Raw genomic sequence first — 25,115 nt, forward strand, 5'->3', positions numbered from 1 at the left:
GTGGCAGCTGCAATGTGATGAGGCGAGGAGCTGCAGGGGAGTGTGAGGACGCTTGTGGGAGGGCGAGTGGTGGGGCCTTGTGAGGAGGCAGTGAATGAGCTCTCAGTGGATTCATGAACGAGTGGGTGAGTCGTGACAGATGAAAGGAGTTACTTAACCTGGCTGAACAAAGGAGGTCATTCATTTTTTTCCTGCACTGGACACCAATCCTCCTCTGCAGGCCACTGGTTGGTACTGACAAGTGCTGTTGGCATTATCTCCCATGCGGGGTTCATGACCTCATTGGATGATCTCCAGCTTGTTTGAGGATACAGGTTATCACATCTTGTAAGTGATGGGTTAAATCTGTCCACTGTGAGGATACTTGGCAGCCTTCCAGGGCCAGGATGTGCACTGGGACATAAAGCGGCAGGTGTTCAAACTCAGGCATTCTCATGCCAAGCTATGCTTGTTTAATACTTTATTTATCCAGCTATTTGTAACATCTTGCTGACTTTCCCAGCCACTTATCTCGCCTACACTTATAAATATCAGGCCCTTCTGCTCGTTCGTTGAACTTCACCTTGGACCCGAGTCGCGACAGGTGCCAGGCGCCGAATCTCGAAGCCACCGTCGTCCCCAACAAGCTGATGGGCAAGAGATTCTTATGTTGTATTCTTATTTTATACTATTCTTATATTGTATTCTTATATATTATTCTTAGCAATAAAGTAGAGTAGACAAACTTCTTTTGTTGTTCTCTTAATTATATTGTGTCCGAATCATAAAGAACCCTTGGAGCAATCCAAGACACACCCCTCCTCCACCGCATCCAGTAACCTGGTCAGAGCTCCCTCTGAGAACCTCAGCACCGGCTTGCTTGCTGCCATCCTCTTGGCTAGACTATGAACAAATGCAGACGAGGTGGTTAAGTGGCATGCCCCCCTGTTTGAAAATCTCAGCTGATCCCTGAACAACCACATCAAAGTCATCTCGCCACAGGCTCAGCATGAATCTGGTGAATATTTTTTTTTCAAAGTGCCTAAAATATGATGCAAAATTCCACCTATGGAGTTGGTTTTCTCATCCAAAATGACACTTCCCCAAAATAATGGACTGTTGCGCCGAGAGAATGCAATAATCACACCCAGAAAATAAATTGCTGCAATTGGTGTCCTAATGCTTTATATATCATAGGAGTAGGAAACAAATGCAGGCCCACCTATTTACAGTGGCATTACAGCATTTTGGTGTTTATGTTTAATGTACGGTGGCCCAGTGGTTAGCACTGTTGCCTCACAGCACTGAGGACCCGGGTTGATCCTAGCTCCGGGACATTGTGCAAACTCCACACATTCTCCCCATGTCTGCATGGGTCTCTCCCCATAACCCAAAGATGTACAGGGTAGGTGGATTGGCCATGCTAGATTGCCCCTAAATTTAAAAAAATGTTTAAATTATGGTGTTAAAACTTCAGTCGACCAATAACTTTTAAAATATATTTGAATCCCCAGTGATTGACTGGAAGGATCACAGGACAGGGTTTCATGTTTTAAGACTTTTACTGTAATAAACAAACGAAAAGCAACATGTCTAAACACTATTCAGTGGACAACTTACACATTAAAGAATTGAAAAGATCCCCCATTTAACTTATAAGTAACTAAAAATCATTCTCCATGGTTATACTTCACTCTGTCCCCTAAGTGGGCACTTTCTCCAGGACCAGTCCAAAGTAATTCTCAACTCCCAATGATTTGCTTCCTTTTGCCTTTTCCAGTCGGATGCTTCTAATCCCCGAAGTGACTTTACAGTGAGGGTTGCATGGAGATTCCTTCGCCTAGCCAAAGCTAGACAAATCTTCCACCCTCGTCTAAATCCTCAATGTTTTCAATCCATGTACGAGGTCCCACCCACACACTGTGTGGTAAACAATAGATACTGGTTGCTTCCATCTCTTGTTTTCTTCCATATTCTTGCAGATTGACGCGTCTGAGATTCAGGGATATTTTAAGAAACCTGTAAGCTACTGTGGACTGTTTCCCCTCTCAAACTCCACCTCCAAGGAAATATGAATCACATCGGCTTTGTATCCAGATAGGAATGCTAACTAGCTGTACTCTCAATCCCCAACTCCATTCTACCTTGGAGCTAAATAGACATGTTTAAAGTGTAACAATAAAGTCTTGCATTTCTAATACCTCCCCGTGAGACACAAAGGTTAAAAGTCTGTCCAACATCAGCACAGTTGCTCTAGTCATTGTTTAGAGGTGTGAATATCTTGCATCTTCTTTCCAGTAAGATGACCTCTGTCCTTTCCCACTCCTTAACCTTTAACAACTAAGCCATCCAAGACTGTAGTAGGGCAGAATTCAGAACAAATCATATGATATCCTTCATTCTGCCATTAATTTTACCTTAAAGACAGTCCCAGAACATAATCTCACACACTTTATATTTGCAACAATGGTTTCCTCCCAGAACCAAACAAGTTAGTTTACTCAAACAGGGTACAAGTTGCCTAAGAGGGATTTACTTCTGCACAATCTGAGGGGGAACTGGGGAAGAAAACTAATAGATGGTGCTGTAATTTTTTTATCAGGCAAGTAAAAGTGACTCTTACTTTCCCTTCTGCTTATGTACATTGGTGGCAAATTGTTGATAATTCACAATGATGGACTGGTATTGTGTTTTTATTTTCAGAATCAATGAAAAAATACAATATCAATTTCTCATGAACTAAAAGTAGTCTTCAGATAAAATTGATTTTTCAGATATTCTAACTCACTTTTAAATTATCTTTAATGAAACAACAGCTTAGAATAAGCCTGATCAGCAGTAAAAGTTATCCAGTGTGAAAGGTAGTCCATTAAGCGCTCCACGCAAAGCCAACAATTTCAAAAATAAAAGACTCTTATAAAATAAAAGTAAAATAATTCCTTTATCAGTGTGTATCATCTGATTATCTTCACTAAATTATATCTACTTTTATATCTAGTATCAAAACTTTCACGTTTTCTTCTCTGCTGCAGAATTTGGCTGGCCTGTGAGATAGGCTTCATAAATGACATTCACAAAGTTGGTATCATTCTGAAATTCAAAATAATATAAACATAGATGTTAGAAAATATTCAAAATTGAATGTTTCAAAACCAGTATCAAGAAATCGCTATAAAATTATTTTAATAGGACTACGACCAATCAAGAAACACTGTTCCCAATTGAATAACATATCATTAAGTTCCCAAGAAATTAAACTGGTTCAACTTCAACAAACCATTTCCAATAACTGAACATTGAATGAATTATAACTGTTACTAATTTACTGTCAAATCTACTTTTACAATTATGAAATGAGTATGAATAACCAGTATTTATCCCCAAGGGTCTCAGAATAGTTTTAGCTTTTAAAAACTAAAATTCTTACGACTGAATTTATGTGAAAACTATTTATGTCAAAGAATAAAACAACAGATCAATTATTGAACAAGAACTGTTGATGTGGAGATGCCGACGTTGGACTGGGGTGAGCACAGTAACAAGTCTTACAATACCAGGTTAAAGTCAAACAGGTTTGTTTCAAACACTAGCTTTCGGAGCACTGCTCCTTCCTCAGGTGAATATAGAGGTATGTTCCAGAAACATATACATAGACAAAGTCAAGAACTCTTGAGGCAAGGTTACAACCTCAGCTAAATTGTGATTTCAAAATGAACCAATAAATTGGTGCTTCTGCAAATCTTTGGTATGCTGATGATATTACATGTGTCATGGGTGGCCAAAAAGACAAATGGGTGCCCAAGAAAGTTGGTGTTAAGAGGAGCTTGTTTGAGGCAGTGAAAGCTCACATGTTTTGGACTGGAACTCACTTAATGCTAGGGGTTTGGATGGGGCAGAGTTTGTAATGTAATTCCATGCAGGGACTGTTTAGCACAGGGCTAAATCGCTGGCTTTGGAAGCAGACCAAGGCAGGCCAGCAGCACGGTTCAATTCCCGTAACAGCCTCCCCGAACAGGCGCCAGAATGTGGCGACTAGGGGCTTTTCACAGTAACTTTATTTGAAGCCTACTTGTGACAATAAGCGATTTTCATTTTAGGGGCTGGTTTAGCTTACTGGGCTAAATCGCTGGCTTTTAAAGCAGACCAAGGCAGGCCAGCAGCACGGTTCAATTCCCGTACCAGCCTCCCCGAACAGGCGCCGGAATGTGGCGACTAGGGGCTTTTCATAGTAACTTCATTGAAGCCTACTCGTGACAATAAGCGATTTTCATTTCATGAAGACTTCTTGATGCAATATGTAGATAGTCCAACTAGGGAAGGGGCAGTACTGGATCTAGTATAAAGGAATGTGCCTGGACAGGTGGTTGAGGTTTCAGTAGGGGAACATTTTGGGAGTAGTGACCACAATTCCGTAACTTTTGGACAGGGATGAGGGTAACCCTCGCGCTACGGTGCTAAACTGGGGAAAGGGAAATTACGATAACATTAGACAGTAATTCATGCTCCGCATTGGGTGGATATGGTACTGGAGAAGGGGGTAGCGCAGAGGCCGGGGTGGAAATTTGATGTGGGACTTTTGGGGGACCAAGGGTTCTGTGACAAAATTGAAAAAGTAATTGAGGAATATGTAGGTTTCAACTGTACGGGTGAGGTGTCGAAGGCAGTTGTCGGGGAGGCTCTAAAGGCGGTGGTGAGGGGTGAGGTAATTTTGTTTAAGGCCAGGGTGGACAAAGTGGAGAGGTTGGTGCGGCAGAGGGTAATAGATGAGATGTTGGAGGTAGATAGGAGTTATGCAGAAGATGGGGACCCAGCGAAGCTGGAAAAGAGGAAGGAACTACAGGCGAGCTTTAACCGACTATCTACCAGGAAGGCGGTGCGCCAACTGAGACGAGCAAGGTGTGCAGTTTACGAACATGGAGATAAGCAGGTCAGCTTCGGAGGGAGGCAGCGAGAAGGGAAATTGTTTAGGTGAGGGATAGGGCAGGGGAGTTGGTGGTGGCTCAGAATCTGATTAACAAGGTTATTGAACAATTTTATGAGAGCCACCTGGGGGAGACCGTGAGATGCAGGAATTTCTAGATGAGTTGGAGTACCCGAAGTTAGGGGAGAGGTACAGGGCTACATTAGAATGAGCGATAGTGGAGCAGGAGATAAAGGATGCGATTGGGAGGATGCAGTTGGGGAAGGTGGCAGGGCCGGTTGGGTTTCCGGTGGAATATTATAAAGATTTCAAGGATAAGCTGGCACCCCTGATGGTGGGGATGTTTGAAGAGGCTATAGGGAAGGGGGTGTTGCCACAAACTTTGGAGCAGGCATAGATTTCCCTGGTGCTAAAAAAAGATAAGGATCCGACGGAGTGTGGGTAATATAGGCCCATAGCACTTCTGAATGTGGACGCAAAAGTATTGGCGAAGGTACTGGCGGGTAGGCTGGAGGAGTGCGTCATGAAGGTGATAAGTGAAGATCAGACGGGGTTCGTGAGAGGGATGCAGCTCTTTTCAAACGTTGAATGAAATGAATGAATGAAAATCGCTTGTCATAATTAGGCTTCAAATGAAGTTACTGTGAAAAGCCCCTAGTCGCAACATTCCGGCACCTGTTCGGGGAGGCTGGTATGGGAATTGAACCGTGCTGCTGGCCTGCCTTTGTCTGCTTTCAAAGCCAGCGATTTAGCCCTGTGCTAAACCAGCCCCTACTACTGGGCGGCGAACGTTAGACGGATATTGACTGTCGTTATGGCACCGGCAGAGGGGAAGGAAACAGAGGTGGTTGTGGCATTGGACGCTGAGAAGGCTTTTGATCGGGTAGAATGGGGGTACTTGATGGCAGTTCTGGAGCGGTTTGGGATTGGACCAAGATTTGTGGACTGGGTAAAGCTACTATATAAGAAGCCGAGGACAAGTGTCCGCACAAATAGCATCAACTTGGGATGCTTTACTTTCCACGTGGGACTAGGCAGGGATGTCCTATGTCCCCCCTGCTGTTTGCACTTGCGATTGAGCCGTTGGCTATCGCATTAAGAAGTTCGGGGGTATGGAAAGGAATGGTGCGGGGGGGTAGAGCATAGGGTGTCCTTATAAGCTGATGATTTGCTGTTATACGTGTCGGAACCGAGTGTGTCGATAGGGGGAATATTGGAGCTGCTTCGAGTGTTTGGGTCTTTCTCGAGGTACAAACTAAATCTGACAACAGTGAGTATTTTGTGGTGTCTCGGCCGGTGGGTGGAGGCAGGGGTGGAGGGGCTGCCATTCCGTAGGACAGGGACTCACTTTAGGTACCTGGGGGTGCAGGTTGCCCGGGAGTGGGGGGGTTCTGCAGGTACAACATTTCTAGTTTGGTGGGGAGAGTGAAAGCTGATCTGGCAAGTTGGGATGGTCTCCCTCTGTCATTGGCGGGTCGGGTACAGGAGGTTAAAATGAACGTGTTGCCGCGATTTCTGTTTATTTTTCAATGCCTGCCGATTTTCCTGCCAAAGGCTTTTTTCAGAGAGATTGAGGGAAGGATTACTTTGTTCATATGGGGAGGGAAGGTGGCCAGAGTTAGAAAGGTGCTGCTACAGAGGGGAAGACAGGCAGGGGGTTTGGGTCTTCCGAACCTGATGTATTACTACTGGGCGACGAATGTGGAGAAGGTGCGGAGCTGGGTCAGAGGGCTTGATTCCCAGTGGGTCAGAATGGAGGAGAGTTTGTGCAGGGGGTCAGGATTGAAAGCACTAGCAACAGCGCCGCTCCAGGGAAATACTCAGGGAGTCCGGTAATAATAGCTTCATTGAGAATTTGGAGGCAGTTTCGACAACACTTCGGGTTGGGGGCAGGGTCAAGGGAAATGCCGATTCGGGGGAACCACAGATTTGAGCCAGGGAGGTGGGATGGAAATTTTCGGAAATGGGAGGTGAAGGGTATTAAGACATTAAAAGATGTGTTTCTTTGGGGTCGGTTTGAAGGACTGAACGAGCTGGAAGCGAAGTATGGGCTGGAGCAGGGGGAAATGTTTAGATACATGCAGGTTCGAGATTTTGCCAGAAAGGAGATACAGAGCTTCCCGGTGGAGCCGGCCTCCACATTGCTGGAGGAGGTGCTGACGACAGGGGGACTGGAGAAGGGGGTAGTGTCAGCGGTTTACGGAGATATTTTGGGAGAGGAGAAGGCATCATTGGAAGGGATCAAAGCGATTGGGAGGATGAGTTGGGAGAGGATATGGAGGAGAGGTTCTGGTGTGAGGTGCTCCGGAGAGTGAATGCCTCTACCTCGTGCGCGAGGTTGGGGCTGAAACAGCTGAAGGTGGTATACAGAGCACAGCTCTCGAGGGCGAGGATGAGCCGATTCTTTGAAGGAGTAGAACATGTGTTTGAACGTGGCCGGGGGGGGGGGGGGGGGGGGGGGGGGGGTCTGCTAATCACGTTTATATGTTTTGGTCCTGTCCAAAGCTAGAGGATTACTGGAAGGAGGTTTTTAGGGTAATTTCTAAAGTGGTGCACGTGAAACTGGACCCGGGTCCCCGGGAGGTCATATTCAGGGTGTCGGACAAGCCAGAATTAGAAATGGGTGCGGAGGCAGATGTTGCAGCCTTCGCCTCATTGATCGCCCGAATGCAGATCCTGATAGGTTGGAGAGCAATCTCCACCCTGTGCCTGGCGTGGCAGGAGGACCTGTTGGAATTCTTGACTCTTGAGAAGGTTAAGTTTGAACTGAGGGGAAGGATGGAGGGGTTCTACAATTCATGGGCATTATTCATTATGCACTTTCAAGAACTGGATAACATCGAACATTAGTTTGGGTGTGTGGGTGGGAGGGTTTGGGGGAGGGGGGCTGTGTGTGTTAATGGCGACTATGGGTGATCCCTGATTCCTTTTTGTCATTTGTTTCTGTGAACATGCGGGCTAATGTTTGGGGTTTGGTGGGAGGATGGGATCGTTGTTATTGATATGAGGATTGACATATTTGTTACTGATTATTATTTATTGTTGGTGGGTGTAAATTTAGGAGAAAATGTGAAAAAGGAGGAGAATAAAAAATATTTCAAAACAAACATTAGACAGGAATTGAAGAATTTTAATTGGGTGCAGCTGTTGGATAATAAATCAACATCGGACATGTGGGAGTCTTTCAAGCGACAGTTGATTAGGATTTAGGAAAGTCACATTCCTGAGAGAATGAAGGATAAGTATGGAAGGTTTAGGGAGCCTTGGATAACGAGGGACATTGTGAACCTCGTCAAAAAGAAAAAGGAGACTTTTGTACGGCCCAGAAGGGTGAGAACAGTCAAAACTCTTGTGGAGTATGAAGAAAGTAGGACGGTACTGAAGCGGGAAATTAGGAGGGCTAGGAGGGGTCATGAAAAGTCCTTGGCAAGTAGGATTATTGTGAATCCCAAAGCTTTCTATTCATATGTAAAAAACAAGAGGGTGGCCAGGGAAAGGATTGGATCACTTAAGGACAATGGGGGGAATCTATGTGTTGAGCCAGAGGAAATGAGAGAGGTACTAAATGACTACTTTGCATCAGTGTTCACTAAAGGAACTTTGAGGAAGTTGATTCTTGGGTAGGGTGTGTGGACAGTCTGGATCATGTTAACATCGAAAAGGAGGAGATATGGGTCTTTTAAAAGATATTAAGGTAGATAAGTCTCCTGGGCCAGATGGGATTTATCTCAGAATACTGAGGGAAGCAAGGGAGGAAATCACTGGGGCCTTGACTGACATCTTTGTATCCTCATTGGCCACAGGTGAGATCCCAGAGGACTGGAGAATAGCTAATGTGGTACCGCTGTTTAAGAAAGGTAGCAGGGATAATCCTGGGAACTATTAGCCGGTGAGCCTAACGTCGGTAGTAGGTAAATTATTGGAGAGAATTCTCAGGGACAGGATTTATACCCATTTGAAAACAAATGGACTCACAAGTGATAGACAGCATGGTTTTGTGAAGGGGAATTTGATCGAGTTTTTTGAGGTGACAAAGATGATTGATGAGGAGAGGGCGGTGAATGTTGTTTACATGGACTTCAGTAAAGCCTTTGACAAGGTGCCTCATGGCAGACTGGTACAAAAGGTGAAGTTACACGGGATCAGAGGTCGGGTGGTAAGATGGATACAGAACTGGCTCGGTCACAGAAGGCAGAGGGTAGCAGTAGAAGGGTGGTTTTCTGAATGGAAGGTTGCGACTAGTGGTGCTCCACAGGGATCTGTGCTTAGGCCTCTGTTGTTTGTGGTGTATATAAACAATTTGGAAGAAAATGTAGCCGGTCTGATTAATAAGTTCGCGGATGACACCAAGGTTGGTGGAGTACAGATAATGTTGAGGATTGTCAGAAGATACAGCAGGACATAGGTAGGTTGGAGACTTGGGCAGAGAAATGGCAAATGGAGTTTAATCCGGACAAATGTGGGGTAATGCATTTTGGTAGGTCTAACATAGAGGGGCAATATACCGTAAATGGTAAAACTCTTAGGAACATAGAAAGTCAGAGAAATCTGGGCGTACAGGTCCACAGATCTTTGAAGTTGGCAACACATGTGGACAAGATAGTCAAGAAAGCATAAGGAATGTTTGCCTTCATTGGACAGGGCATAGAGTATAAAATCTGGCAAGTCATGCTACGGTTGTATAGAACCTTAGTAAGGCTGCACTTGGAATATTGCACACAATTTTGGTCGCTACACTACCAGAAGGATGTGGAGGCATTGGAGAGGGTGCAGAGGAGGTTTACCAGGATGTTGCCTGGTCTGGAGGGTGTTAGCTATGTGGAGAGGCTGAATAGTCTCAGACTGTTTTCATGAGAAAGACAGAGGTTGAGAGGTGACGTGATAGAGGTCTACAAGATTATGAGGGGACACTTTCCCAGGGTGGAGGGATCAGTCACCAGGGGGCATACGTTTAAGGTCCATGGGGCAAAGTTGAGAGGAGATGTGCGAGGCTGGTTTTTCACACAGAGGGTGGTGAGTGCCTGGAACGCATTTCCAGGGGAGGTTGTGGAAGCAGATACATTAACGTCGTTCAAAAGGCATCTTGACAAACACATGGACAGGATGGGTATAGAGGGATACGGCACAAGGAAGCGCTGAGTGCTATGGCAAAGGTTAGTATCATGACCGGTACAGGCTTGGAGGGCCGAAGAGCCCGTTCCTGTGCTGTATTGTTCTTTGTTTACGTGATGCTAACAGGAGGGAAGTGTTTGAAAAGAGGAGTAATGCGAAGCAAAACACCTGGAAACGTGCACGAGGAACATCTAAGATGGGAAGGATGGATAATATCAGAACATCGGACAGGCAGTAAGGGCAATATCTTTCTATGGGATGGGCAGTGAGGGCAAAGGATAATAGAAATCAATGAAGAGAAACTGTACATGGTGTGACCAAAGCTCGGAATGATAGTGGATGAAAGACGAGGGTTGGTGCTGGAGTAATTTCCTTTTTAATCCTATCAACTAAAGTACTGGAGGTTCAAGAAAAGTGATAGAATGGCTTTTGAATTTAAAAAGGCGGTCTGCTTTAACAGATTGATATTAAACTTTGATCCAAAAACAGCAGAGAAAAATTGCCAAACTCTCTATGAATTAATTTACACAGTTAGTGCATGCAATGACCAGAACAATTCTTTCTCCAGAAGATTCTAAATTAACTTATTAAAAATTATACCTGCAAAAGGTACAAAAGGGCTTCCTGTAACTGAGTCTTCGTAAGCACATTTTGTGTATTAATCAGCTCTCCCATCTGTGCAGGTGAATGCAAACAAACATGTAGCTGTTTAGGAGTTGGAATGGCGTCTGTCTGTGGTAAAGATATGGCACTTGTTTCTATCCCGATCACTGGCTTTCCCACTGCAGACTGGGTGAACACCATGGGCGACATCAATAGGGATGGCACCACTGTATCTGGAATGCGCTGTGGAGAAATTGCCTAATCAAGAAAGAAAACAAAAAACTGAGATAAATGTTCAAGTAAAATTGTAATTTAAAAAATAATAATTTAAATTAAGAATTTCCAATAACTATGCCAGTTTATCTGTGGCACTATCGGATTTAAAAACAGCTTCTTCCCCGCTGTTACCAGACTCCAGAATACCCTCTTATGGATTGAACTGATCTCTCCAGGCATCTTCTCTATTGTGTAGCACTACGCACTGTAATGCTTCAACCGATGTCTATGTATTTACATTGTATATTTATCGAATGACCTATGTTTTCTATGTATGGAGTGATCTGCCTGGACTGTAGGCAGAACAATACTCTTCACAGTACCTCAGTACACGTGGCAATAAATCTAAATCTATAGTCTTCCTGAAAAGTAACTTCTAATTTGTTGTCCATTTAAAAAAAAATCTTTTTAAGGGGTTCAGGGTTTCTCCATGTTTCATTATCCTTTGACTCCCACTAACCTTCCCAGGACCCGTTTGAATAAAACATGTAACATGCCTTTCAGTTTCAGGATTGGGACACAAGATTGAAAGAGTGGAATCACAAGGGTGTTAATCTAAGGAATAATCACAGAGCTATTCAGATTAAAAACAGGTAAACAAAGGTGAATGCTTGGATGAGGACTCTAGGGAAGTGGTGCGTGGGGGAGGTAAGGATCAGATTTCTAGGACATTAGGGTCAGTTTTCTGCAACTTTATTCACACTTTTTTGTGTTATCAGCACTCGGATTCCCTACACTCAGGTTCAGATGGTCCACATAGAACAGTGACAGAAAGTAGCCAGCAGAAACCTTTGTTCAAGAAGAGAAAAAAGATAAACTGGATAACTGGGTAATGAGTTGTAGGCAAGTTCAAAGGCGTAAAAAATAATTTGCATTTCACCCACTTGCACACATAAATTGCAACTACCACATTATTTAAGTTGTTCCTTCGGTATCCCTGGCAACTGCCTGATATGAATGTTGACTGCACTAAAATATTCAAAAAGGACCTTGGGTTTGTGTTAGAACTCTTTTAAGAAATTGGTGCCTGTTCTTAAATCTGCCCAACCAAACATGGTACATTCAAGAAACAAGCTTGGGACAGTGATATTTAAAGGGGTCCACCATCTCTATCTAGTCCCTGGAAAGTTTTTCTGACTGCTGGGATTTTTGGAATGCCCACTTTGGGATACATTCACCTCGTGCCACACACTTGATGCAACCCATTCCCACGGTAAACACGATATCCACAACATTGGGGACAGGACCTGAATGGATACTCTCCATCTTCTATCCACAATTCCTCAAATAATATTAATGAAGATGGTAGGAGGTGCAGGGTCAGGCGTCAGAAATAAGAGGGGTGGAGTGAAGCAGGCTATAACAACTGGAGCGGTTTTGAAAAAAATTAACGGGATGTGGGTGTCGCTGTTAGACCAACATTTATTGCCCATCCCTAGTTGCCCTTCAGAAGGTGGTGATGAGTGGCCTTTTTGAACCGCAGCAATCTTTCAGGTATAGGTACACCCACTGTGCTGTTGGGGAGGGAATTCCAGAGTTTTGCCCCAGCGATAGCAAAGGAATGGCGATATATTTCCAAGTCAGGGTGGTGAGTGACTTGGAGCGGAACTTCCAAATTCCCATGGGTTCCCAGGTATCTGCTGCTCTTGTCCTTCTAGATGGTAGTGGTCGTGGATTTGTAAGGTGCTGTCTAAGGAACCTTGGTGAGTTACTGCAGCGCATCTTGTAGATATACACACGGCTGCCACTGTTCGTCGGCGGTGGAGAGTTTGAATGTTCATTGAAGGAGGAGCAATCAAGCGAGCTGCTTTATCCTGAATGCTGTCAAGCTTCTTGAGTGTTGGTGGAGCTACACTCATCCAGGCAAGTGGAGAGTATTCCATTACACTCCTGATTTGTGCCTTGCAGATGGTGAACAGGCTTTGGGGGGGGGGGGTCAGGTGGTGAGTTACTAGGGCAGCACGGGAGCACAGTGGTTAGCACAGTTGCTTCGCAGCTCCAGGATCCCAGGTTCGATTCCCACTTGGGTCACTGTCTGTGTGGCCTCTGCTCGTTCTCCCCGTGTCTGCATGGGTTTCCTTGGGCGCTCCGGTTTCCTGCCACAGTTCAAAGATGTGCAGGTTAGGTGGATTGGCTATGCTTAATTGCCCTTCATGCCAAAAAAAAGGTTAGGTGGGGTTACTGGGATAGGTTGGAGGTGTGGGCTTAAGCAAAGTGCTCTTTCCAAGGACTGGTGCAGACTCGATGGGCCGAATGGCCTCCTTCTGTACTACAAATTCTATGATTCTATGATACTCGCCGTAGGATTCCGAGCCTTTGACCTGCCCAGGTAGCCACAGTATTAATGTGTTCAGTTTTTGATCAATGGTAACACCCAGGATGTTTATTGTGGGGGACTGAGCAGTGGTAATGCCACTGAATGTCAAGGAGATGATCACCGCCTGGCACTCGTGTGGCACAAATGCAACTTGCCAGCCCAGGTCTTGATATTGTCCAGGTCTTGCTGCATTTGGACTTGGACTGTTTCATTATCTGAGGAGTCACGAATGGTACTGAACATTGTGCAGTCATCCGCAAACATCCCCACTTCTGACCTTAAGTTGGAAGGGTGGTCATTGATGAAGCAGTCCACTCATGTTGATGCAACAATCAAGAAAGCCCAACAATGTCTGTACTTCCTCCGGAAGCTAAAGAAATTCGGCATGTCTGCATCGACTCTTCACAAACTTCTACAGATGTGTCATAGAGAGCATTCTATCCAGCTGCATCACAGCTTGGTATGGCAACTGCTCGGCCCAAGTTTGCAAGAAACTGCAGACGAGCTGCAGAAACTATGCACGACGCCCTATGCTGCTCTTGCTCATGTCATCTTTGCTTTGTTTGGCCCTTGTTCCGCACTGTAAACAATTACTTATTTGTCGATTATTCTTTTGTCTACTGTGCATGCACTGTATACGTTCCCTTGGCCGCAGAAAAATACTTTTAACTCTACTTCGGTACATGTGACAATCAATCAATCAGCTGAAGATGGTTCGGCCTTGGACACTCCCCTCAGGAACTGCTGCAGTGATGTCTTGGAGTTGAGATGATTGACCTCCAACCACCACAACCATCTTCCTTTGTGCCATGTGTGGGTCCAACCAGCAGAGAGTTTTCCCCCCCCGATTCCCATCGACTCCAGTTTAGCTCGGGCTCCTCAATACTCGGTCAAATGCTTCCTTGATGTCAAGGGCCGTCACTCTCACCTCATCTCTGGAATTCAGCTCTTTTGTCCATGTTTGAACCAAGGCTGTAATGACTGCGGTTCAGTTATTTCAGGACTATGCAGAGAATGAGATGTCTTCTCTTAACAAGCCCAGTCAGATCATAAATATTTTCCTGCATTGCAGCCTTGTCCTGGTGCTGACATGCATATTAGAAAATGGTGGTAAAATCCTTAATTTCCTTTCTGACTTCTATCAGCAGTTTGTGTTGATAGTGGGCAAGGGTTTCTCAAAACTCGGGTTTTCCTATTTTTTTTCAGAACCAGTTCGTTTTTTAAAAAAAGTCATCTCTAACAATTGTTCCATATTCACGATACACCCACCAGCAACCTCCATTATTATTTGCAAAATTTTTCCACATTTCTTAATCCTTCCTGTTCATGCATTTAGTTATTTGCATTATTTAAAAGCCGGAAGACGTACCAACCAGTTAGTCCAAGGTACCTAGTATGAAGCAATATGTGAAATTTAGCAGTACTTGGGATGATCCTGAACTTTACAAAATTGGGCTGAATGTCCCACAGTTGTGCAACACTGCAATAATACTCCTCAGGTTTGGCAGCAAGAGCGTTGGGAATTCTTGGATTTGGCATTACAGAAGAACGGGAACCTGAACTCGGGGTGAAGTGTTTGGGCTTAGTAGTGAATCCGTGATGTCTGTAATCGTGAGATTAAGATGTCAACTACATCTTACCGCTTGTGTCTGAAATCAATTGACAGACAATGGGTTCAACTTTGAACCTTCCTCGTCTGCGTAACTGAGTATTTCATTCACCTGATTTTTCGGGAAGCTTAGGTTTATTTTACCATCAAATGAAAGACAGTGTGAATGAAGAATTTTCTTCATGTCATAATATTAAAAAATTTTAAAACACCGTTGTAGCAACACTTCAGGTGTTAGTTGTGACTCATTTGATAGCACTCCCACTTATGAGTCAGAAGATGGAAGGTTCAAGTACCATTCCAGGACTTGAGCAAGAAAATCAAGGCTTGCACTCCAATGCAGTAACGAAGGACTGCTGCACTGTCGGAGGTGCTGTCAGATAAGCCGTTAAACCCAGGCCCCTCTGGCCAGGAAAGAAAGAAACAAAGGAAGACTTGCATGTTATAGTGCTTTCCATGATCACCGAACATCTCAAAGCACTTTACAGCCAATGAAGCACTTTGAAGTGTCACTATTGTAATGTAAGTGACACCGTTGTCAAATTGCAAACAGCAAACTCCCACAAACAGTAAATCGCTCATGATCAGATAATCTGTTTTTGTGCTGTTGATTGAGGGATAAATATTGATCAGGACCCAGAGGCTAACCACTCTGCTCTGTTTAAATTGTGCCATGGGATTTTTTTGTACATCACCTGTGAGGGCAGATGGGGCCTCAGTTTAATGTTTCATCCAAAGGTCAGCAGCTCACACAGTGCAATGCTCCTTCACTTGCAACCCTGTCGTGTCAGCCTTGATTTTTTTTGTTCAAAGCCTTAGTGGGACTTGTCCAAAACCTTCTGATTCAGATAAATCTTTGTGATCACTTTCTCCAGTATGAAAACTTTAGGAGCCTGCAGCAAAGAGTGCAGCAAATAAAAGTAGCAAAGACAATATGGATGGACACTGAATACTAACTAAATGAACAGTACAGAATATGCAATAGTTACAAATTACAATAGGTCACAATATTAAGTGTTTTCTATTTTTATTTTAGTCTCCTGCATTCACAGGAGATTACCCACAAGCCTCAGAATCTTTAGGGTTTGTTAGTGTTGTTAGGTCTACTTTAAATCCCCTTAGACAGAGATCTGGGTTGCCTGTGGGGGTATTTCTAGAATATTAATTATGACCCAAATTCTATCGAGATGAACGTAAAACTGACCCACTTTTATCTGGTATGTATTTCAGAACTCAATAAGGATTCAAAATAGTATCAAGCCACAATGGCAGAAATGTTTTGCTACTTTGAAATGCACATCACTAATGGATCACAAATCACTGGCTTCAGGCCATTTATTTGGAAGTCATTTTCAGCGCGACAAATGGGTATGAGCAATTAACTCACATGACTTGTACCAAACTATGTTTTGGAGTGTAATTTGACCTTTCATTTCACTGTATGTTACTAAGAATGAAGAAAATCTGATTGCATAGCATCGTGGAAAATACATTTGTGCTTTGCAGATTGACAAACCTTCAATTTGAAACAGGCAGCATATTTTGTGGTCATCTGGAAACTATTGGCTTTAAATAGGCACCACATGTAGAATGTCAGCCATGCTTTAAAACATGTGTAAATTATTTTACAAGTATATGTTAACTTTCTTAGATGTGTCTTGGAATATTACAGAGAATGGAGTGGACAGTTTAAACATGTCAACAAGAATGAAGGCAAGAGAGGGGAGACTAATATATTATTTTATTTTTGAGCAATTTTTGGGTTTCATCGGAGCTTAGGCTGAGATGGAGGTTTGTGAGTAACTGCTCTCTTTGTGGCTGAGTTTGTAACATAACAAATTAAGTCACAGGATGCGTGCGGAATGTAAGCTTTGTGCCACAAAAGATTGAAGGTTCTACATCTGCATCAAGTGGCAGAGGGTTGATGTTTCTGAGGGCATGAATGCTGAGCTTGTGCCAACTACTACATTTCAGCGGAAGCATTTTTAAATTTCAGAAGCAAACTATTATTCTTGAGTATAATTTGAACTTTAATGATTAAAATTTCATTTACTGAGATTTAGGAACACCCAAAGACTATAGGCACCGAGACAGCCAGACAAACAGACAGAGACAGACAAACAGACAGAGACAGACAGACAGACAGAGCCACACACACACACAGATACACACACACAGACACACACACACAGACACACACACACAGACACACACACACAGACACACACACACATTTATCTTAGGGTCTCGTAATGCGTTTTTTGGTGAGGTATTGCAGTGCCACCTACAGTCATAGTACCATTAGCCATCACTATTTATAATGTATAATGGATACGGTTAAAAATTTGTCTTTTTTTCCCTGAAAATTAAGTGAGCAGGCAAAGCAGTCTAATTTTTTACAAAAATATTTTTAGCCGCCATATTTTCATCATTTTCGCCATACAATAAACAGAAGCAAAACAACCCAAACAAAATAAAATGTAAAACAGAAAAGAAAGCAGTCCCCCTCCACTGCCCATCCCTCCTCCCTCGACATTCAACGGCAACCCTCTCCCGAAAGTGCATAATAACAAACCCAAAGAATTGTAGAATCCCTCCTTCACCCACTCAGCTCAAACTTCATCTTCTCCAGGGTCAAAAAATCCAGCAGGCCCCCCCGCAATGCCAAGGCACAGGGCAGAGAGACTGACCTCTATCCAAACAGGACCGGCCTACAAGTGATCAGTGGGGCGAAGGCTAAGATATCTGCTCCCGCACCGGCCTGCAACTCAGGTCAGTCTGACACCCTGAAAATGGCTTCTAGGGGACCAGGCTCTACATCCGGATGCAACCCTCCCAGATTGCGCTAAATACCTCCCGCCAATACCTTTCCAGCTTCAGGCACGACCAAAACATGTGAACACACATCGCTCACAGACATCCTCCATTCCCTCAAACAGCCGGCTCATCTTTGATTTTGTGACATGTGCCCTACACTTCGACTGTATCAGCCCCAGCCTCGCACACCAGGTTGAGGCATTCACCCTCCGCAGCATCACACACCACAATACCTCTTCCATCCCCGCTCCTCCTCCCATTTCACCTTACTGCCCTCCATACCACACCCAATGCTCCTCCAGGATCCTCCCATTGATCTTTATATTTGGGTTTGGATTTGTTTATTGTCACGTGTACCGGGTACAGTGAAAGATATTGTTTTGCGTGCCGCTCAAACAGATCATTTGTCCATGAAAAGAAAATAAGTAATAGGGCAACACAACGGACACAATAGAAATACACACCAGCAATGGGTGAAGCATACAGAACTGTAGTATTAATCAGACCAGTCCATAAGAGGGTCGTTTAGGAGTCTGGTAACAGCAGGGAAGAAGCTGTTTTTGAATCTGTTGGTGCGTTGTCTCAGACTTTTGTACCTCCTGCCCGATGGAAGAAGTTGGAAGAGTGAGTAGGCCGGGTTGGAGGGGTCTTTGACTATGCAGGCAGGTTTGTGTGATGGACTGGGAGGTGTTCATGACTCTCTGATGTTTCTTGCGCTCTTGGGCTGAGCAGTTGCCATACCAGGCTGTGATGCAGCCAGACAGGATGCTTTCTGTGGTGCACCTGTAAACGTTGGTAAGACTCGATGTGGGCATGCCAAATTTCCTTAGTTTCCTGAGGAAGTATAGGCACTGTTGAGCTTTCTTGTTCGTAGGGTCGATGTGGGTGGACCACGACAGATTTTTGGTGATGTGCACACCTAGGAATTTGAAGCAGTCAACCATCTCTACCTCGGCCCCATTGATGCAGGGGTGTGTGTACAGTACTTAGCTTCCTGAAGTCAATCACCAGCTCTTTAGTTTTGCTGTCATTGAGGGAGAGATTGTTGTCGTTACACCACTCCACTAGGTTCGCTATCTCCCTGCTGTACTCTGACTAGTCATTGTTCGAGATCTGACCCACTATGGTCGTGTCTTCAGCGAATTTGTGGATGGAGTTGGAACCAAATTTTGCCACGCAATTGTGCGTGCATAGGGAGTATAGTAGGGGGCTAAGTACGCAGCCTTGCAGGGCCCTGGTATTGAGGACTATCGTGGAGGAGGTGTTGTTTATTCTCACTGATTGTGGTCTATGGGTCAGAAAGTCGAGGGTCCAGTTGCAGAGTGAGGTTTTGGCTTTTAGAGCTTTGATATGTGCTTGACTGGGATTATGGTGTTGGAGGTGGAGCTGTAGTCAATAAACAGGAGTCGGGTCTGATGTAGGAGTCTTTGTTATCGAGGTGCTCCAGGGAAGTGTAGGGCCAGGGAGGTGGCATCTGCTGTGGACCAGTTGCAGCGGTATCCACTGATACAATCACCCTTCTCTAACCCCCTCGCTGACAGCCTTAACCCATCGAGGAGGCCAGCACCATCTGGGAGGTCAGGAACATATTCCTTGCAAAATTTCAAACCTGCAGGGATCTAAACCCTTCCCCCTGCATCAACCCTTACTTTTCTCCCAGTTCCTCCAAGCCCGCAAGCCGTCCCCCCAAAAACAGATCCTTCATTTCCTTAATCCCCCTCTCATCCCATCTGCAAAACCTCACATCCATCCTCATCAGCTCGAACCCACGATTCCCCCTAATTGGCAGCCCCCTGAACCAGCGCCCAGCTTAAAATGTTGCCTAAACTGCCTCAAGATCTTCAAAGTGACCACCACCACCAGACGTACAGAATACTTACTCAGTGCCAGCGGGAGTGGCGCCACTGCCAGTGCTCGCAAGCCCGACCCCCTACTCGAGCCCTCCTCCATCTTAACCCATCGAGTCTCCCCCTCCTTGGTTCAGCCCCACATGTTTGCTGCCCAATAGTAGTACAGTACGTTTGGGAGGCCTAGTGGCGCCCCCTCCTCCCTGTGAGATCTACCATGCGGATTTAGCGGCACTTTGCGATCACTAAAACTCAGTAGAAATTTGAGTTAAAACTTCTCAGGTGCAAATAAGAATCTGTTTTATTTGTCTCAATTGATTACAATTGAGAATCATTTAAAGTCATAGTCTCTAATAAGTCCAGCTAACAAAGGACTCAATAGAAGCAATCTTGTAGACAATTCAACTTTCAAGTAATACAGAAATGATTTTCTTGCTTACGGCAAACAGCTTGCAATAACTTCAAAAGTCAAAGTCAGAAAATAAAATATGAAAGACAGCGAATAGTTAAGTCAAAGTATAGATGATTCATGAAGTAAGAAATGGCCGTATGATCTAACACGGTTGTACTAAATCATATCAGACTTTAGCCATCTAGCTATACCCCGATGTAATCCTAATTGGTTTGGGTTAGAGTCAAATAAGTTTGATTCAACGCTCAGCCGTCTGTCATTAATAGGCAACATTAACCTAAAATGTATTCTTGTATGAGCTATGGAATGCGATTTGGCTTCCTTATCGCATAAACTTGCTTGTTAGGACAATAGTCTCTATGCTGTTGCCATGGAGCTTGCCTTGTCCCTGGGTTACTTTATCTCGGAATTGTATTTGTTAGCTGCATAGGAATTCTGCTGTTTTGTGTTCTGTTTGCAGCTATGTTCTGAAATGCTGAATGTGTGTTTTGCAATGACCTGAGGTTATGAGTGAGTTTTAAAGTGGTATTTAATAGACTAGGGGCTTAATGCTAAATAGCTATCTTTTACCAATAGAAAATAGCTGGCTTCTACACGCCCCCACTGAGCCCTCTCTACAAGACTGCCCTCCTAATCCTGGCCACCAAACAAACAAGGAGATGAATTTGTCCACCCCCTTGAAGAGGGATTTTGGTAAAAAAGACCGGCAGGCACTGAAATAGGATCAAAAATCATGGTAACACATTCATTTTAACTGCCAGCACCTGACCCGCTAATGATAGGGGAGGGTTGTCTCATCTTGCCAAATCGGCCTTCACCTTCCCCACCAAACTAGTAAATGGCGGTGCCATCGTCAGTGCTCGCAACCCCGACCCCCTATTCGAGCCACCTGCACCCCCAAGCACCTAAAGTGGGTAGCCGCCCAGATAAAATGGCAGCCCCCCCCCCCCCCCTCCCGGCACTACTCCACCTGGGAGGCCATGAAATACTCACTCGACCCTAGATTTACTTTATACCCAAGAACATCCCAAATCTTTGGAGCAGCCCCATTATACTCCCCACCGATGTGCTGGGTTCCAAAATGTACAATAATAGATCGTCGGCATATAAAGAAACCCTATGCTCCACCACCCACCTCACTATCCCCTTCCACAACCCCGACCCCCTTCGCCCGATGGCAAAGACTCTAGAGCCAGTACAAACAGCAGGGGGAGGGGGGGGGGGGGGGGGGCATAAGGCACCCTTGCCTCATACCCCTGTACAGGGCAAAGTACCCCGAATTTATATTATTCCTGTGAACACTCACCATCAGCTCCTTGTAAAACAGCCGCACCCACACTGCGAACCCCAGCCCAATTCAAAATCTTTCCAATACCGTCATCAAAGAACCCCACTCACCCGATCAAGCACGGTCACTGCATCAATTCGCGCCACCCCCTACAACTCCTTTCCCTCCGCCGGAGACAGGATCACATTTAGCAACCTCATGTTCAAAAACAGCTCCCTTCCCCTCATGAACCCTGTCTGATCCTCTTCTACCACCTTCGGGAGACCACCCTCCAGCTTTGCCGCCAAAACCTTTGCCAATATCTTGGTATCTACATTTAATAGGGATATGGACCCACACTCCATAGGGTCCTTTTCCTTCTTTTAACAGCTGGGAAATCGAAGCCTTCCCAACATCTGTGGCAAGACATCCCTGTCTATCGCATCCTCGAACATTCCCACCATCCTTAAATTTCTTATAGTATTTCTACTGGGAACCCGTCAGGTCCCGCTGCCTTTCCTGCCTGCATCCTCCCAATTGCCTCCTTCACCTCCTGCTCCTCTACCAGCCCCACCAAGCCTGCCTTATCCACTTCACCTAACCTCAGGTACTCCAACCTGTTCAGGAACGCCCTCATCTCTCGTTCTTCTCCCAGTGGCTCTGATCTATATAACTTCTGATGAAACTCTTCAAATATTTTATTGATTGGCTCCGGTGCCACCACCAGCTTCCCCATCTTATCCCACACCTGAACTATCTCCTTCGCTGCTCCCTCCCTCCAGAACTGGCTTGCCAACATAAGCCCTTCCTTCTCCCCATGCTCATAGACCGCCCCACTCATGCCTCTCAACTAGCACACAGCGTTCCTGTGGACAACTGGTTGAACTTTGCCTGAAACTCCTTCCCCCTGGCCAACAGGGCCAGGTCCGACTCCCCTGCACCCCCCCCGCTCCCCTGCACCCCCCCCGCCCCCCAACCCCCCCCCCCCCCCCCCCCCACCCAAGCCCTGCTATCGAACTCTGAATGGAAAACCTGGCTCACCCAGCCCTTCCTCAGCCTCACCTTGTCCTTCACTCTCAGATGGGTCTCCTGCAGCATTACCACATCAGCCTTTAAGCTCTTTAAATATGTAAAGATCCTCGATCTCTTCACTGGTCTCCCTAATGTTCCACGTTACTGTTTTGACCGGGGTCTCTCATCTGAATCCTTGAAAACAAGGACACCCAAACATAACTCAAAAACCACGCCCCAGACAACTGCCAAAACCCCAATCCCAATATTCTCATACCCACTCAAGCCCCATCAACCAATCCAAAAATCAAACCCTCAACTGTTCCCCCCCAACAAATACAAAACAAATGCACATCCTGAAATAAGAGATAATGCTGTACACAACATTTCACCCCCCTCACTTCTGTCCGAAGCCAAACCCGTCTCATCTCGCATCTCAACCCCAGTTCTTCGGCCTTCACAAATGCCTCCGCTGCCTCCACCATCTCAAAATAGAAGTCCCTCGAATTGTGGGTCTCTCTCAGCTTTGCCAGGTAGACCATGCCGAACCTCACACCATTGCTGAAGAGTGCTGTCTTCACCCGATCGCCTTCTCGCCAGCTCCACAGTAGAGTCCTGAGATATGCGAATACCAGCTCTTTTCCACTTCACCTCATGCCTTTGCTTTGTCCAAATGAGGACCTTCTCCTTAACGTGGAATTTGTGGAAACAAATTATGACTGCCCTTGGCGTCTCGTTTGCCTTCGGCTTGGGCCTCAGTGACCAATGAGCCCTGTCTAGCTCATACCGGGAGCAACAACTCTTTGTGAAGTACTCTGTTAGCCTCGGGCCCTCCACCCCCTCCGGAAAGTTCACTATTCTCAAATTCTGCCGCCTTGACCGATACTCCAGGTCTTCCACCACTTTGGCTCTGAGCCCTTTGTTGACCTCCACCACCCTCTACAGCTCCTCACCATCGAGGACAGTGTCGCGACAGTGCTTCCTCCACCCCTTTCAACTTCTCTTCTCGCTCCCGTCAACACCGTCGCTTTCATCGGGGCCATCGACTCCTCCACCAACTCCTTCATCGCAGCCATCATCTCCTTTCGCATCACCTCCATGTGCTTGGCAAATTGCCTCTCAAATTCTCCAGCCCTTACCTTGGCCAGAGTTCCGCCATCGTTCCTGCTGCCAGGCTGACCCGTTTACTCAACAGCGAACTTTCACTCGCCACCTTCTTCCCGGTGGCTTTTTTCTGGGTCTTCGACATTCCCCACCTTTCTGGGTCTTCGACATTCCCCACCTTCCTCATGCACCAGCTGATTCAAAAACTGCCCCTGGAACCGGGCATTAAACTCCAAAAACCAGAACCTCGAGTAGGAGCTACCCAACATGCAACTTCCACCTACATGCCACCACCGGAAGTCCAAAGCATAGTCTCCTAAAAGCTTCTTCACTACTTGTTAAATTCTGAAGCACGTTTGGGCAAAAAGTCAATTCTCACGACTTTGTTTTATCCCATAAGATTCCTCTGCTGAACGGCGAGCAAGAGCTCTGATGAACTATATATCAGAATATCTTCTGCTGGATTTATTAAATTCACTTTTCACAACTCTTGGCTCAGTAGTTAACACAATTGCTTCACAGCACGAGGGACCTGGGTTCCATTCCCGGCTTGAGTCACTGTCTGTGCGGAGTCTGCATGTTCTCCCCTTGTCTGCATAGATTTCCTCTGGGTGCTCCGATTTCCACCCACAAATTCCGAAAGACGTGCTTGTTATGTGAATTGGACATTCTGAATTTTCCCTCAATGTAGCGGCTAGTGGATTGTCACAGTAACTTCATTGTAGTGTTACTGTAAGCCTATTTGTGATACTAATAAAGATTATTACCTATTTCTAAATAAATTGGACCAGTTGTTATATCCTGTCGATTTTCTGGTCTGAAGTTAACATGAGACTGTGCTTAGCTGTTATCTTTTCAGTGTAACTCAGGGTGGGAAATTAATTACAGGCGGTTAAAATGAACGTACAGGCGGTTAAAATGAATGTAGAGGCGGTTAAAATGAACGTACAGGCGGTTAAAATGTACATACTGGCGGTTAAAATGAACGTAGAGGCAGTTAAAATGAACATACAGGCGGTTAAAATGAACGTGTTGCTGTGATTTCTGTTTATTTTCCAATGCCTGCCGATTTTCCTGCCAAAGGCATTTTTTAGAGAGATTGAAGGAATGATTATCTCGTTCATATGGGGAGGGAAGGCGGCCAGTTAGAAAGGTGCTGCTACAGAGGGGAAGGCAGACAGGGGGTTTGGGTCTTCTGAAACTGATGTATTATTACTGGGCGGCGAATGTGGAGAAGGTGCGGAGCTGGGTCAGAGGGGTTGATTCCCAGTGGGTGAGAATGGAGGAGAGTTTGTGTAGGGGGTCAGGATTGAAGACGCCAGCAACAGCGCTGCTCCCGAAGGCCCCGGGGAAATACTCAGGGAGTCCGGTAATAATAGCTTCATTGAGAATTTGGAGGCAGTTTCGACAACACTTCGGGTTGGGGGCAGAGTCAAGGGAAATGCCAATTTGGGGGAACCACAGATTTGAGCCAGGGAAGTGGGATGGAAATTTTCGGAAAATGGGAGAAGAGGGGGATTAAGACACTAAAAGATTTGTTTCTTGGGGGTTGGTTTGCAGGATTGAAGGAGCTGGAAGCGAAGTATGGGCTGGAGCAGGGGGAAATGTTTAGATACATGCAGGTTTGAGATTTTGCCAGAAAGGAGATACAGAACCTCCCGGAGGAGCTGGCCTCCACATTGCTGGAGGAGGTGCTGACGACAGGGGGACTGGAGAAGGGGGTAGTGTCAGCGGTCTACGGAGCTATTTTGGAGGAGGAGAAGGCACCACTGGAAGGGATCAAAGCAAAATGGGAGGAAGAGTTGGGAGAGAGTATGGAGGAGCGGCTCTGGTGTGAGGT

The 25,115-nt window shown here is 45.4% G+C and overlaps 1 protein-coding gene across 3 annotated transcripts in view; it reads right to left on the reverse strand.

Moving 5' to 3' along the window:
• Nucleotides 1-1,522: 1,522 nt before the first annotated feature.
• Nucleotides 1,523-25,115, reverse strand: part of dcp1b (decapping mRNA 1B) — a 260,055-nt gene continuing 236,462 nt past the window's right edge. For all 3 annotated transcript variants that reach the window (XM_072484612.1, XM_072484611.1, XM_072484610.1), the window contains 2 exons: nucleotides 10,613-10,873; nucleotides 1,523-3,069 (listed from right to left, as the gene is read on the reverse strand). In XM_072484612.1, the coding sequence (XP_072340713.1) occupies nucleotides 2,989-3,069; nucleotides 10,613-10,873 (342 nt within the window). In that variant the 3' untranslated portion in view covers nucleotides 1,523-2,988. The remainder of the gene's footprint in view (nucleotides 3,070-10,612; nucleotides 10,874-25,115) is intronic.

This window comes from Scyliorhinus torazame, chromosome 19 (genome assembly GCF_047496885.1).
Source record: "Scyliorhinus torazame isolate Kashiwa2021f chromosome 19, sScyTor2.1, whole genome shotgun sequence".
NCBI lineage: Eukaryota > Metazoa > Chordata > Chondrichthyes > Carcharhiniformes > Scyliorhinidae > Scyliorhinus > Scyliorhinus torazame.